The 14,348-nt window shown below is 48.2% G+C and overlaps 4 protein-coding genes across 4 annotated transcripts; 3 read left to right on the top strand and 1 right to left on the bottom strand.

Moving 5' to 3' along the window:
- Positions 1 to 268: 268 nt before the first annotated feature.
- Positions 269 to 1,790, top strand: AtWU_00346 (cytochrome P450; the record flags this gene model as incomplete). The annotated part of the gene is made up of 2 exons (XM_035495462.1): positions 269 to 307; positions 366 to 1,790. The coding sequence occupies 2 exons, from the start codon at positions 269 to 271 to the stop codon at positions 1,788 to 1,790; spliced, it is 1,464 nt and encodes a 487-aa protein (XP_035351355.1).
- Positions 1,791 to 3,731: 1,941 nt separating this feature from the next.
- On the top strand, positions 3,732 to 5,612 carry AtWU_00347 (MDR family MFS transporter; the record flags this gene model as incomplete). Its single annotated transcript, XM_035495463.1, has 4 exons — positions 3,732 to 3,950; positions 4,003 to 4,897; positions 4,971 to 5,431; positions 5,496 to 5,612. The coding sequence occupies 4 exons, from the start codon at positions 3,732 to 3,734 to the stop codon at positions 5,610 to 5,612; spliced, it is 1,692 nt and encodes a 563-aa protein (XP_035351356.1).
- A 2,544-nt stretch (positions 5,613 to 8,156) lies between these two features.
- Positions 8,157 to 8,791, top strand: AtWU_00348 (uncharacterized protein; the record flags this gene model as incomplete). The annotated part of the gene is made up of 2 exons (XM_035495464.1): positions 8,157 to 8,480; positions 8,549 to 8,791. 2 exons carry the CDS (start codon positions 8,157 to 8,159, stop codon positions 8,789 to 8,791), a joined length of 567 nt encoding a protein of 188 aa, XP_035351357.1.
- Positions 8,792 to 9,047: 256 nt separating this feature from the next.
- Positions 9,048 to 13,826, bottom strand: AtWU_00349 (S8 family peptidase; the record flags this gene model as incomplete). Its single annotated transcript, XM_035495465.1, has 7 exons — positions 9,048 to 10,070; positions 10,132 to 10,333; positions 10,446 to 10,649; positions 10,710 to 11,139; positions 11,209 to 12,554; positions 12,816 to 13,587; positions 13,709 to 13,826. The coding sequence occupies 7 exons, from the start codon at positions 13,824 to 13,826 to the stop codon at positions 9,048 to 9,050; spliced, it is 4,095 nt and encodes a 1,364-aa protein (XP_035351358.1).
- Positions 13,827 to 14,348: the final 522 nt, after the last annotated feature.

Genomic DNA, 14,348 nt, shown 5'->3' on the forward strand with positions numbered 1-14,348 from the left:
TGTGGGGGCCACATCACTTTCTTGTTTCCATACAACCCCCGCATTTTAATTTAGTGTCAGCGAACTAACATGCTTAGCCCTCATGCTAGTTTAGAACGTAAACTCCGCCTCTCGCTAATCATGTTGCGATCGTTACCGATTATGCCCGGTGTACAGAGAGGCTACCTCACCCCGTACTCTTCCACCTCCTCGCCGGTTGTTTGTTCCAATTTTTTTTGTTCTCAGTATCTCGCCGTCCAACACCCCTCTCCTCCTTCACCACAAGGCAATGGCTCTTTTCATTATTGCGGCCATCCTGCTTATCCTCGTAAGTACTCATCTCCAATTCCCGGAAATTATGCAAGTCAAACTAACTAGAAAGTCAGTATCTCTCCACCCTTGTCATTTATAATCTCTTTCTCCATCCTCTCGCCCACTACCCCGGCCCTACTCTCTGGCGTGCATTCCGTTTCCCCTTTATTCTCACCAATATCAGCGGCCAACTTCCTCATCGTATACATGACTTCCACACCCAATATGGTGACATTGTCCGTGTTGCACCTGATGAACTCTCGTTCATAGACGCGCGCGCCTGGCGGGACATCTACACCTCAGACCGTGAATTTGTCCGCCCGCATCAATACAAAGACCAACCGCCCGGCAAGACAGCACCGAATCTAATTGCCTGCTCGGAGGCTGATCATGCTCGTCTTCGCAAGAACCTGGCACCGGGCTTTTCGGAGAAATTCACTGCACTTCAGGAACCGATTCTACAAAAATATATCGATGCACTTTTTGCTAAGCTGGACGCAAAGATTACGAGCAGTGGGCCCGACAGTGCCACCCAAAGTGCTGATTTAGACCTTGTGGAATGGATCAATTACCTCGCCTTCGACGTGATAGGTGATCTCACCTGGGGTAGCTCATTTGGGTGCCTCGAGGGTCTGCGGTACCATCCCTGGGTGCAAACAGTTAGCCAGTTTAAAGCTGCCATTGTTGTTGGCTCGATGAGATTCTATCCTCTGCTTTATCGTTTCATGATGGCCATCGCCCCAGCGGATGCCCTGAAGCCAGTTATGGAGATGTGGAAGGTCACGGATGAAAAGGTGGCGGAGCGGGTAGCCACCACTACTTCTAGTACAACCACGCGACCAGATTTCGTGGGAATAATGATGCAATCGGGCGCTATGACGCAGGAGGAGATGGAAGTAAACTCCATGCTGATCATCGCAGCGGGGAGTGAGTCAATTACGACCATTATCACGGGAGTCATCAATTATCTTCTGCGCGACCAGATGACCCTCCGTGAATTGGTAGACCTGCTCCATGACACCTTCCCGACGGAAAAGGATATTACAGCCATTCGGTTGAAATCTCTCTCATATCTCGACGCAGTTTTGATGGAGGGCATGCGCCTATGCCCAACTATCCCAGATGCAATGCGAAGACAGGTCCCGCGGGGTGGAGCCAGGGTGGCCGGGCATTTTGTACCAGAAGGAATGATTGTCTCAATCCCTCCGTTTGCTAGTTACCGCGCACCCCGCAATTTCACTGGGCCGGGCGAGTTTGCCCCGAGACGGTGGCTGGGAGAAGATATGAGTAAGCAAAAGGAAGCTTTCAATCCATTTTCACTGGGCTCGCATAATTGCCCTGGCCAGAATTTGGCTTGGATGGAGCTACGGCTCATTCTGGCACGGTTGTTGTGGAGGTATGATCTAGCGGGGGTGGATGTGCCGGCCTGGGAGAAGCAAGGGATTTGGTGGTTTTGGGATAAGAAACCTCTTATCGTGAGGGTTGGAAGGGCTCAATAGGGGGGTTGATGTGATGGATAAGATTTCCGCTCGTGGATCCACCTCCGGGGTTAAGAATTACTGGCTATGATTCGGTCATATCAGATCCGCTTGTGAACTCATGCTGCAAACATGTTTTCTTATGCAATTCAGTCAAACCCGGATACACCTGACCAAAGCGAGGAATATGCAGCCCCAGGGCCATGGAGACAGACAGACACTGGAGATGCAAGATAGAGAAAAATGAGTTTCTCCTTAAGTCAGCAGGGAACAACACACGCCTTAAAAGAATCAAATACATTGGAAGCAAGAGTATGGACAAATAACGGAGAGGGAGCAGTAAGTCACAAATAGCTGGCTAGACAGGTGACTGGATAAATGCGATACTCATATGCAATATCAGTCTTACCTTTCGTCATATTCCGCTTTGCTTTTTGTATACTTAGTTGTGTTCAGCTACGGGGAATACTTGCTACATCGTACCTTGCGTTGTTTCTACGTACTCCAGTGCGAAATTTGAAAAACTTGACAGCATTACGGGCATTATTCTTTTCTTCAAGCAGTTAAGCACCCCCACAAAATCCCGTCATACCAACTCATATCACAATATTACTTGACAAGTAATGACAACATCATCACGGGCCCATGGTACCTAATTCCGTCGACGCATTCACTGGTCATTTGCAATATCCTCAAGCCAATAGAAGCTCATGAAACTTCGAGATATTGGAAGAATCGCCAAAATCCACTTTGCTCCCCTAGCCAATAGCGACGCGGCGCTCCAATGTGTGGGACGCGACTTGTGGATGTGAGGAAGGATGGGGTAATCGAAGGGAAAAGGAGGATACGGTGGATGATGCGTCAAATGCTCATCATCTGTTGGGACATCTATCTGAGTCATCCTTGCTGCTTGGTGGCCATCAACATATCATTTTAGTCTACTTGGCAAATGTTCCAACATCATCTACTACTAACTGTACTCCCAGCTGTATAACTTATATATTATAGCATAAAGGGGCCTTCTATCGTTACACATCTTACAGTCCTAGTCAGGAACTTGTCCGACGGTATTTTCGGTACATTCATATAGCAAAGAGTTGTTATACCTACTTGCATAAGGACTATTGAGGACTTCACCCAGCTTAGGCATAGCGGTGACCTGCAATGCTCTGTAAATAAGGCTTTACATATTGCTATCAGAAGTGAGTGGTGACAGACGCTTGATACTATCCTGAATATTATCAATCTTAAATTTGGATAAGTTGCCTTTAACTTAGTAGTCACTTGTCACGGTCCTCGAAGGGGTGGTGCATAAATATATAATAAAAGAATATAAGAGAAAGGAGGGATTGTTTTGAGATACAGAATAGACAAGAGAGAAGTAAAAATGTACATGACATTCCCTGCCAGTAGAAGGCTAAGGTCGACCCAAATGAATTTCGTAAGACTTCGCTGATAGGAGTTAGGAGAAATTGGACTGATGCATACCAGGGGTAAGAAGCCGCGATGCTCAGCTTGGCGAAGCGTAAAGTTGGCGCTGATTGGCTGGCTCGTCAATCACCTTCCGCGAAGACGAAAAATGTGCCCTAAATGTCTGGACATATCCAGAGATAATCTTATATAAATGTCAATGGCAAATAGGATAGAAGGGGGCATTACGACTTGATATCTCCGTGTATTCTCTCCCTTTTGATTCTTATCATTGTCCAGTGGAGAGATCGCTCTCACAATGCCAGCAAAGCCACACTAAGACTTATAGTTCTGTTTGGGATGCGGCTAAGCAGGGATGTACGGTAGGAACCGGTGACGTTCAAGTGTCGCAGGAATCGCACCGGTCCAGCACTCTCCCGAGCCCGATCACGAGCCCGAAATAGCCTCCTGTGAGCTATTAATTTGACTCATTCTTCGACTATAAGAAGCCTCTACTCCCCTTGTTTAACAATCAATATTTATATTCCCAACATGGCTGCATCCTCCATAGATGAGACCGGCATAACTGCCAACTCAGGACAGGATGCTAATACTTCTACCGAAGGCCAGCATGCGGTCAGTACCGATGTCAACAATGAGGTGCCAGAGACAAACCCGAATGCGATGCACGGATTCAAGCTCTTTGCCATTTTTGTAGGCATATGCTTTGGCGCGTTTCTGATGTCTCTAGACATTTTTGTCATTGCGACTGTACTATTCCTACTCCCCTCCTGTCTCTATCAGAATATCTAAACATGCCTAGGCCATTCCCTCTATCACAGCGGATTTCCATGATACCGCGCAATTAGCCTGGTATCCAGCTGCCTACTCGCTCACAACATGCGCATTGACCCCGTTAGCAGGAAAGCTCAGCTCAATGTTCCCTCTTCGGTGGATATATGTATCATTCTTCTCCATCTTCCTCATCGGCAGCCTGGTGTGCGGCTTTGCACCAAACAGCAATACCTTTATCGCGGGCCGTGCCATTGCAGGTATCGGGGCATCCGGGGTCGCGAGTGGCGGCTTCGTTATCGTCCTCACTGTGTCTCCCGAAAAATCAAAACCAGTGCTCCTCGGCATATGCAGCAGTTGCTTCGCCATGGGCCTTATCCTAGCACCCGTTATTGGTGGTGCATTTACGCAGTACGCTACATGGCGGTGGTGCTTTTGGGTCAACCTTCCCCCCGGGGCTCTAACGCTGCTCACAATGCTGTGCTATTTCAGACCCCCGTCCATACAACGGGATCGGACGGCCGTCCAACGGATTATTGATCTGGATCTCATCGGTTGTGCCATTTTTATCCCATCTATCTTCATGTTGTTGCTCGCTATGATGTGGGGAGGTACGAAGGAGTCTTGGGATTCAGCGACAACCATTGGTCTGTTTGTAGGCTCTGGTGTCATGCTTATGATTTTCGTTTCCTGGGAAGGCTACAAGGGCGAGGACGCAATGATACCGGGGAATATCGTCGCCAGAAGGACAATCACCTTCAGTGTGTTGTTCTCCTTCTTCCACTTTGGGTCTGTTGGTATCTTGAACTACTATCTCCCCGAGTGGTTCCAGGTCGTGGAAGGCGCGAGCCCGTTGCAAAGTGGTACGCGAACATTGGCTTCGGTGCTGGCTCAAATAGTTGGAACTCTTTCTGCTGGCTTCTTTGGTGCGTTCAACATACTCAAACCCCACTTATTCTCGGTATCAAGCTGGAGCACAATCTGACACAGCGTTGACAGCACGCAAAATCCACTACTACAACCCCTGGCTGTATATCGGCCCCCTCTTCATGTGCACAGCCGCGGCGCTATACACGCACTTCTCGACCTTCCATACCCCGTCCAGCCACTGGATCGGCTTCCAAGTTATTCAGGGTCTCGGTGTCGGCATGGCACAGCAAATGCCGTCGCTCATTATCCAGCACTCTGTGCGCGACAAACCAGAGTTTATGCCTGCCGCGATTTCATTGAATCTCTTCTTCCAGTACTTAGGGGCTACTATCACACAATCACTTGGTGGGATTGTGTTTCGCTCGATTCTACTTCCTGAACTAGCAGACCATGCTGGTTTGAATGCTGATCAGATTGCATTGGTGTCTGCTGCTGGGATGGCGGATGTGCGTGATACAGTCAAGCAGTATTTTCCGGATCTGCTGGACTTGGTTCTGGAGGCTTATAATCAGGCTATTACTTCGACCTTCGTGAGTGTTGCTTTTTGTTTCACTGGTACTGTTGTGGAATGGAACTAATCAGATGAGATTATAGTATGTCGCTGTTGGGACTACAGCTGCGGCCTTCTTCTTAGCTTTTGGGGTGAAGTGGGAGAGGATTACCGAGAAAGCGACGACTGGACCAGAGGAAGTCGTAGCTGAAGAGAAGTAGATGTTTCCCTCATTGTGGGGGAATTTCTAGTGATTTCCTTTTTCCGTCCGATTCTGTGTATGGTAAAGATAATAAAATTCTCAACTCATCTTCGACTTCCGCTTGTCCACAGGTACAACTGACCGCTACTTATCAAGGTTCAAGACCATGCAGGGCCTTCGATTGCTGCCAAGTATGTCTCGCATGTCTGAAAACAGCTTTTCACTCACATGATATGTACTCGTAAGCTAAGTTCGCTCGACACTTTGAATTTACGGACGACAATTAGAATACCCGCTCAACTATGCTAGAGCAAAAAGACAGGGAAGCATGAGGCTGCCTAACCTCCCATTAAATACGCCGGTGTCCCGACGGAACATACTGTGGACTGATGCACACAAAAGCGGAGCATGATCGAGCAATCACCGGCCAGGAGAACTCATTAAGCTAGATAATCAATCGGGCATCTCCCGAAGGATTGTTGTTGTGTACAGATCCACAGTGGATCAGAGGATGGATTCAATTTTCTGACTGGCCGATCGGGCGAACTGTTAAAGGCTAATTTAGTGCTGCGACGGATTGTCTAGGCAGTGACTTTATGAGGCAGCTTACGGCGAACGGACCGTCCAATCTTTCTGTTTAAGATTAGGCATAAATATCTAGAACGGCTCTATGAAGATGAGATTCCTAATTGCAATAAAAATGAATGCTGTGTTCTCTGACTTCGGAAATCTCGTGATATAAAGGGGCTAATTACAATGGGGGAATGTATTTTGGGCTTATATTGTGGACTCTTTTAGGGTTACTTTTAGAGCTACTACAGACTGCTATGCCAATGGCTGTAAAGATAAATCGCACATCCTGCGATTTGGCGTGCGAAATGAGTAATGCATAATGCCACAAAACAAGAATGTCAGCCTTATCAAAAATCGAGATGCATTAAGATACCGTGTACGTATATGCTTGTCTTATAACCTATGTAGTTTCATTAGCGCAGTATGTGGAGTCTAATGGGAAAAGTAATCTCCTACGATTAGACCAATAATGGTGAATGGGTGGACGGGAAGACTCCGGTCTTTGTGACCATTCTAATGTCGGCTGGACCTGTTGATCACTGACGTCACCAAGAATTGCTTCTGGTCGAATGATCAGCTGTTAATGATTGAGCAGGCAATATGACCTGCGGTAGTGTTTTATATCTTCTAGGTTTCGATGATAACCCAACAGAGTTGATTACCTGAGTGATGCAAATAGGCTCCTGAGGCTTGGTAAGAGTATCACCCTGGTCCCCCTCGCTATGCATTTTCTGTGCGGAATGGCCTGTCGATGCTCATATTAAGCAAGCCAAGATGGCTGTGGTATACCGTGGTTCAAGAGTGATACATTAGTTGCAGTGGCCTACCACTATTATCGGTTATTCAGAGCCCATCACACTCCGAAATAGAAACTGGCAATGGGCTATTCGGTCTTCATTGCTTTAAGACGCGAGGATACCCGGTTTTGAACCAATTCCTGATAGAGTCCTGGTATTTTGGACTGGAGACTTGAATCTTTCTGCAGAAAAACCCGATGTTCTCCAACATAAAGTGAGCATAATTCCCTACTACTGTTCAATGAGCAATCTTAAATTGATTCGGTAATATAGATATAATCCCGAACTCCGAGATTATATTTATTTATTCGCAGTCGAACCTCTACGGAGAGTAAAAAGTGCTTATCGAGGCCATTTCTACACTAGCAAACCGATTGTAACTACCTAATGAGTCAGGATAAATGCCAGTCTGCTTGACAATATGGTACTAGAGCGGTGCTCGAACTTGCTCTTTCGACAGCATGGTGCTCTGTCTCGTGAAAGGCGCATTAAAGATGTAGGCTGCTAGATACCTGCAGAGAAAGATGAGGGGTCCTAATGTCCCAAAAATCAGTCTGATGCAGGCTTCAGCAGTAGCGTGATAATATACACACAAATCATGAGCTATGGTAGTAAGGGACATACTAGTCAACCATGGCGTTCCTAGATTTGTCACGCCATACTAGAATAAGCAAAATATGTGGAGACGATGGTGCCTTCCCCTCTTCAGTCCAGCGAGATCTACTCCGAGCTGAATAACGTGTATCCGAGCTAGTTATCGTAGAGCTAATAGTTCATGCACTGTGATGGTGCTAAGCAGGGTGATAGCATTGCAGAATTCGGGATTTGAATGGTGACAAGAGTAACAACAGACGAATTCCCTCTCATACCAAGGACGTTGAGCAATCAGCGCAGGACGATTCTGCGAACTATCCGGATAGATCCGGGCGATCACTAACTACCTGTACAAATACATGTTACACAGACGTTCCAAATGCCTGCATGAATGTATCCCCACATCACAACCCGTCGAAGAATTCGGACACACGGGCAACCGCATGAAATGCCTCATACCCGCATGCTATTCACTAAGTCTTCACAAATATAAATACCCACCCATGTCAAGTTCGATTCTGAGTATACCGAAACCAAACACTCATACTACCACAACGAAAGCTAGCTACTGGTGCAAGAGGACGAAGAATACCTACATCATGCGTTCAATGATCCCTTTTCTAGCCGCCGGCATCTCTCTCCTCGCCAACACCGCCACAGCCCTCTATTGGATTCCCCTTCCAAAAGGTAACGGCTTCTTTCTGATCTATGCCGCAGACAACGACCAAGAGGCCATCGGCTGCCTTGCCGAAGACGGCAAATGGACAAACGGGCAGGTCACTGCATGTGGTATCCCCTATTCTGATGGGGAGGGATACGTGGAAGGGTTTGACGGCTACCTCAAAGTGAATTCGAACCGTGTCATTACGACTGCGAAGGATGAAGCTGATGCCTCGGATTGGGGTTCATCTGCCACTGTTGACGTGAGTTATCCCACACTCCTCCTTCTTTCCCAAGGTATTGCCACGACGTACATGTTCGAGATATGTAGCTCACTATTTCTCTCATCTCGAAGGCTCTCCCGGCAATGATTCTGGCTGATGGTGGTCAATACCTGGACTTCGGTGGTGGTGGACCCTTTTGGTATGCTGCGGCTGCTCCGTCGGGGGCGGAAACGGTTGAACTGAATGCTGTGCCTATGGATGGGGATCAGGTTCAGAATGTTACGCTGTCGTGGCTGGACTATGATAGGTATAAGGCATGGAGCGCGTCTAACGATGCTGGCGAAGAATGAAGAGTGGCTGCTAGGTACGCCTTTGAAATTTTGAGGCAAATGTAGGGTATACATATCATTGTGTACCTGTGATATATATGTTGGTCGGACAGGCAGTCGCGGGCAAGTTGCAAACCGTGGTATATTGATTTCATGGTGTTTCGATAACTCACTATTTGAAAGTATTGAGGCAATCGTATTACGCGAACTTTGGGCGAGCCCTTGAAGCGGCAGATTGGACTGAGCCGGGCCGCGTTCAAGCCCTGAAAGTAATTCACTAGGCCTCAATGTCATGACATAGGTACCTGACTAAATCTCCCAACCTCTCAACTTTTTGCCACCCCTTGGCACTGTTCAACTTGTTGGTTGTGTCTGCAAAAAGACGATACACAGGAAGCTGTTTTGAATCCTCTGGCTCCTCTGACCCATGTGATCTGGCAATATTTCTCAATGCGATCTGCATGTTCTTGTGTATACGAAGGCTCTTTGCCAATTGCTGGAATGGATTTTTCTCACTGGAGGCATTCTGTGCGGGCTCTCGAGCTTCTTGACACTGGTCCACCCAACGAGCACAATGGAGGATAGTAGATATTAACCCAGCAGCCAGCGCAGTGGCTATCGAAGACCCGTCATGATATACAAGTGGTTTCAAGGAGTGTGGTCTTTGTGCTTCTTGGACTTGAATACCCGGGAGAAAATAGGAAATGGTTGTTCTGTTTTCAGTCATGGGGTCACGCTGCGCTTGAGAATCGCAGGAGCCGATGCGAAAGATGTTGTGCTCCGCTGCACAGAAGGGTAGATTGTCCTTCCCGAGGAGTTCTATGTCGTCCGCCGCAGAACACACCATGAGAATATTGTTTTCCGCCGCCTCCCTTATGGCCATTTCCAGTCGCTCGATTCCGACCTCATCGATTGACTTCTTCCCCAATGATCCAGGATCAACGGGCGAGCTGTGCAGTTGTGAAATTTGCTTGCGTATGGTCCACGACATGGAAATTACATCGACGTTGTGCTTGATGGCCGCCTCGACGGCTCGGGCAGCGCTGTCGGGTTGGATGGTCCGCGAGGGCGATCCTGGATTCGCGTAGGAGATACCATCCTCGATTCGAATGACCAAGAGATGTACCCACGGATTTATGCGGAGGATCATATTGGCCATTGCAGTTCCATGCCCGTTGGTCGACTTGTGCCATGGATGTTCGGTCTGCCCAGTGCGTGGATAGCAGCTAAACCCTCGCACTTCTGTGTGTGGATAAACGTCGAAATCACCGTAATCTAGGCCATCGTCGATAAGGGCAACCTGACGAGTTGGCATAGTTAGGACAGGTTAAGTAGTAACATAAGAAAGCCAGGCATCCTACTTTAATTCGCGGTAAATCCGCTTCAACTTTTGGAGAAACTTTATGCACCTCCAGCATCGCATCACGAAAATCTTCCAGCCGATTTATCCAAAGATACTGCTTCTCGTTTGTAGAGTCGCCAGGGCTGGGGATAGTACAGGTCTCTTCATCTTTTCGTGTGTCTATCACTCTTTCCTTATGGAATTCGTTCTTCACCTGTACTCTATTCTCTGTTATGTTTTCTACCTTTTCTTTAAATATCTTCATCATGATGTCTGTTCGCTCTTTAGTCTCAGATCCCTATGATAAGGAGATTTGGGAGTTAGTCCTCATACTCATATCGTAGGACAAAGGCCAGTACCTGATATGCATGCAGATAGACACAAGTTAGTTCCTTGAATTCCGTGTAAAGCACTAGGATTGCATCCGCCCACCCACGAAGAACAGTCTGACCTCCGCTCCAGTGCAGGTGAATGGACTTTACGTTGGGTTCCGCATCGTGAATCAGTTCAATGTTTATGTCTGGCTTTCGCCAATCCCTAGTATGTATTGTGAGCCCGGGAAATGTCCAGGTTGACCCAGATGAGGGAGAGGACTACCAGGTTTCTATATTCAAGGCCCCGATTCTAGTACCGAAGGAGGTTGACTCGCCACGATGGTCCGATCCAGTAATAGCCCTTTCAATAGCTGCGTCTGAATGGGCCATGACATCGCCGTTGTCTTCGACTTGGAGCCGTAGAATTTGCCGTACACCTGCAAGGGCCAGCTCGTCGAAGACGGATATTAGTGAGATGCGCCCCATCAGGGCCTTCTTGGGACCAGATGCACTATGGATCCCTCCTTTCTCGCTGGCTGTATTGGATATGGTAGCAGTTTCTGGGAGCCCGTCTGGCTCTGACACTTGCGGGATTCTGACGTAGGACAGAGTGTCTTCGAAACCCCCAGCGCGGGTTAGTTTTCTAATTAATTGGACAATCTGCGCTGCCCCGCGTCCTCTCAGGTGTGTGGCATCGAAGTACAAATTCTTGGCTAGAATGCAACGAACAGCAACATTAACTCAAGTATTCAGAACGATATTCTCGACTGTTTACTACCTACCTGAGGCGATATTGCCATAGAGCAAATTCCTGGCATCTGCGTCGGACATGTTTCGTATGTACCACATCCTGAGGTACTGCCGAATCGAATCTGCAGCCTGCCTTCTGATTTTGTCGTCAGATTCATCTTGCTGTATTTGATTGGGTGTCAGCTCTTTGGTCGCACTTGAGCGCGGCATCGCTGATGGGAACTGTGGGGTAGACGCCGGTCCTGTAGCCTTGCTGTTATCCTGGGAACACTGGGGGTTTTGTCGGGTGCGAGAATGTGTCGAATGAGGCGGCACTGTGACCTTGTAGACTGTGGGAAGCTCTGAATGTGAAGGCATCTGGGGCGGCTTGAACAAACCATCCTGCGTCTTTCTGATTTTTGTTTCTTCACCCGTCTTTTTTCCTTCCGCCCACTTCCCTTCGAGTCCGAGTTCCCGCCGATTTGGCTTCGACCCAGGAGTCGTTTTCACTGTATCAGGCTCCCAAGACGATGAAGTACGTTTCTTCTCAGCAGAGTCGGCTTCACTCTCGAGATAGATTAGGTAAGGAGATTTGCCGACTCCGTTCAGTTGGTCCTCGGCCTGCATCCGGCGACAGAGGCTCCTGTCGATTAGAGCGACGACGACTGGTCGGTAGACTGTCGAGTTCAAGTAGTAGCATAGGTTATAATGCATTGCATAATGCAGAGGAGTATTTCCATGAACGTCTTTTGCCGCGATGGCCGAATCTGGGGCCAGCTCGACCCACTTTTGGATGATCAGCGTGAGCATTCCCAACTCTGTTTTCTTTGCCTCCCTGTAGCTGTGGTCCTTAAACCGACCTACATTCTTCTGCCACCGAAGAAATATTGAAAATGCCTCGTGTAGTGGGTTGCGACCATCACCTGTATGGGAGATCTTGAGAAGGTGTGGCAAATGGTGCTGAAAACGGGTCGCGATGGTGTTGAGGAATCCAGTAATGCTATGTTCGAGGGCAATAGTGAGAATGGGATAAGGGTGCTTATCCTTCCCTATTGTATTGGCCTGGACGTGGTCTGGAGTTGCGCTTTGCTCTTCCAGATGAAGTCGAAGGAGAGAATCAAGGATGCAGTCGCGCGTAGACTCAGGAAGGTCGTAGAATCCATGTGCAAACTTGTCCTTCGACAGGTGATGAAGTATGGTTGGGACATCTCTGTTTTCATAATCGCGAAACTCGCTCACTGTTGACTGCATTCCTTCCCATGTCCCACCATTCGTTAACTGTCCCGTCAAATCTTTCATTCGTTCCTCCCATGACAACCTTTCCCACTCGTACTCGGCCTCACTGTACGGGGCGTCGTCAGATCTAGCGTCCAGCTCAAAGGAGTCCATAGCCGGGGAACTAGGAGAGACACTATGTGATATTGAGGCAGGGACCATGACAAGTACCATTAGGAGAAAATGATCTAGGTTCCCATACATTTAGTTGACTTTGCGGAAAGTAGCATCATAGCACCATGCAGGCCACGCTCACCTTGAAAGTCAACAATTTTTATCTTCATTAGGTCTGGGAACTGAGGGTACGGCATTCTCTTTACGTCCAGCCTTCCTCTACAGTGACTCCACAACATCGTTGCATGTTGTGTACATGGTACAACCCCACAGCCGATCTAGATTGGTGGCTCCCAGATTTTCCGCGTCAACTACAATCCCCTTTTCCAGCTGATCGAAGACCGGCTCAGAGGGACGGAATCGGATAGGATCATCCCTGTCCCGAGACGAGAACACCTGTCCAACCCAAGTCTTGAAGTCTGGAGTGACATGGATGTAGGGAACACAAGCAAAGTCATCCTCCGTTCCCCGCTTCAAAAGAATACAGGCTCTCAGTCGCGTAGGAATCCCGTCCTGCTGTGATACGTTCTCTGACAGCGAAAAATGTGCCTCATGCTGACTGCCGTAGATATCTGCAGGTCGGTCACCAGTGACAACCGTGTGATGAACTGTGACCTTCTCTACATTGTCCGAATTGGATACAGCGATTGAAGTGTTCCCAGCTCCTGCCAGTGGCTGGAACCCAAGCGTAAGCTCGAGGCCGGTTGTGCATTGCTCGGATTGCTCGGTGCGTGCAACTTTGAACACACGATCCGGCTGAATCCCAGCGACAGACAGTTCATTTGATTGACCTGGTATCGGCTCGAATCGGAAGCGAATGTCGGCTGCCTTGAGTCGGCACCCACGGTAGGAATGGAACTGGAACTCATACACCAACAGAGTGGCCCAGTCGCACGAGTCTTGGCCTCCCCCTCCCCACCGGCCATGGATCATAGCCTTTGCTTGACAGCTGACCTGGTAGGCAGATTTGCGTCGTCGCCCCATCTCAAAATTGGACACCATGGGTCTCTGTAGCTGGCCTGGTTTGTTGCGAGTCCGGAAGTCTATTCCCGTCCGTCCGTGTTACAGAGATGTCAGTCACATCAGGAGTGAAATCAAAATGGAACAAGGAAGTCACCAATTTGAAGAGACAGTAGGATTTTCAATTGTCAGAAATTGACTTACCACCAGCAGGTCCTTGGTACGTCAATTCCAAGGAGAATGAACGTGGATCTGTAAGCCCGCATTCCTCCTCTTCAGTCTGGTCGCTCAGCCAGAGCTCGTCATCAAAGCCAAAACTCATTGTCTTTCGGTACCTCTTCGTGTGTGGCGTACTAAAACGATAGGTTTATTTAATGTTGAATTGCTAGAAGCCTCCGAGGGAGGACACGTAGGGGAGATCCTCCTTATGACTACCACACGCCTATGATTGACCCCTGTTGTGTTCCAAGGCAACACCATGTGAGTGATACCCTAATGGAGCAAATGCCTACAGTGTTTGATTAGCTCGCGAGGCACATGTCCCTCTTGTCAAGCGTCCCCGCCAATTGGATATCATGCCTCCTGTTGGGCATCCCTTCCCGTGTTACATTATTGGAATAGTATGCGGGACTAACCTGGTAATAACTCTGGGTTACCTTTCCACCTCTAGTAATCTTAGGCTAATTTGGTCCGGGAAGAAAGGGTTACACGGACGCGACTTCCCATTTAACGTTCAAAATGCCGTCCATGAATGACTAAGAGGTAACACATATATAAGTTGCTTGCTATCCTTCTTTCTTCTCCAATCAAGAAATTCATTATTCATATGCGCCTTAAAGGATGA

Source organism: Aspergillus tubingensis (assembly GCF_013340325.1).
Source record: "Aspergillus tubingensis WU-2223L DNA, scaffold_1, whole genome shotgun sequence".
NCBI classification, from domain to species: domain Eukaryota; kingdom Fungi; phylum Ascomycota; class Eurotiomycetes; order Eurotiales; family Aspergillaceae; genus Aspergillus; species Aspergillus tubingensis.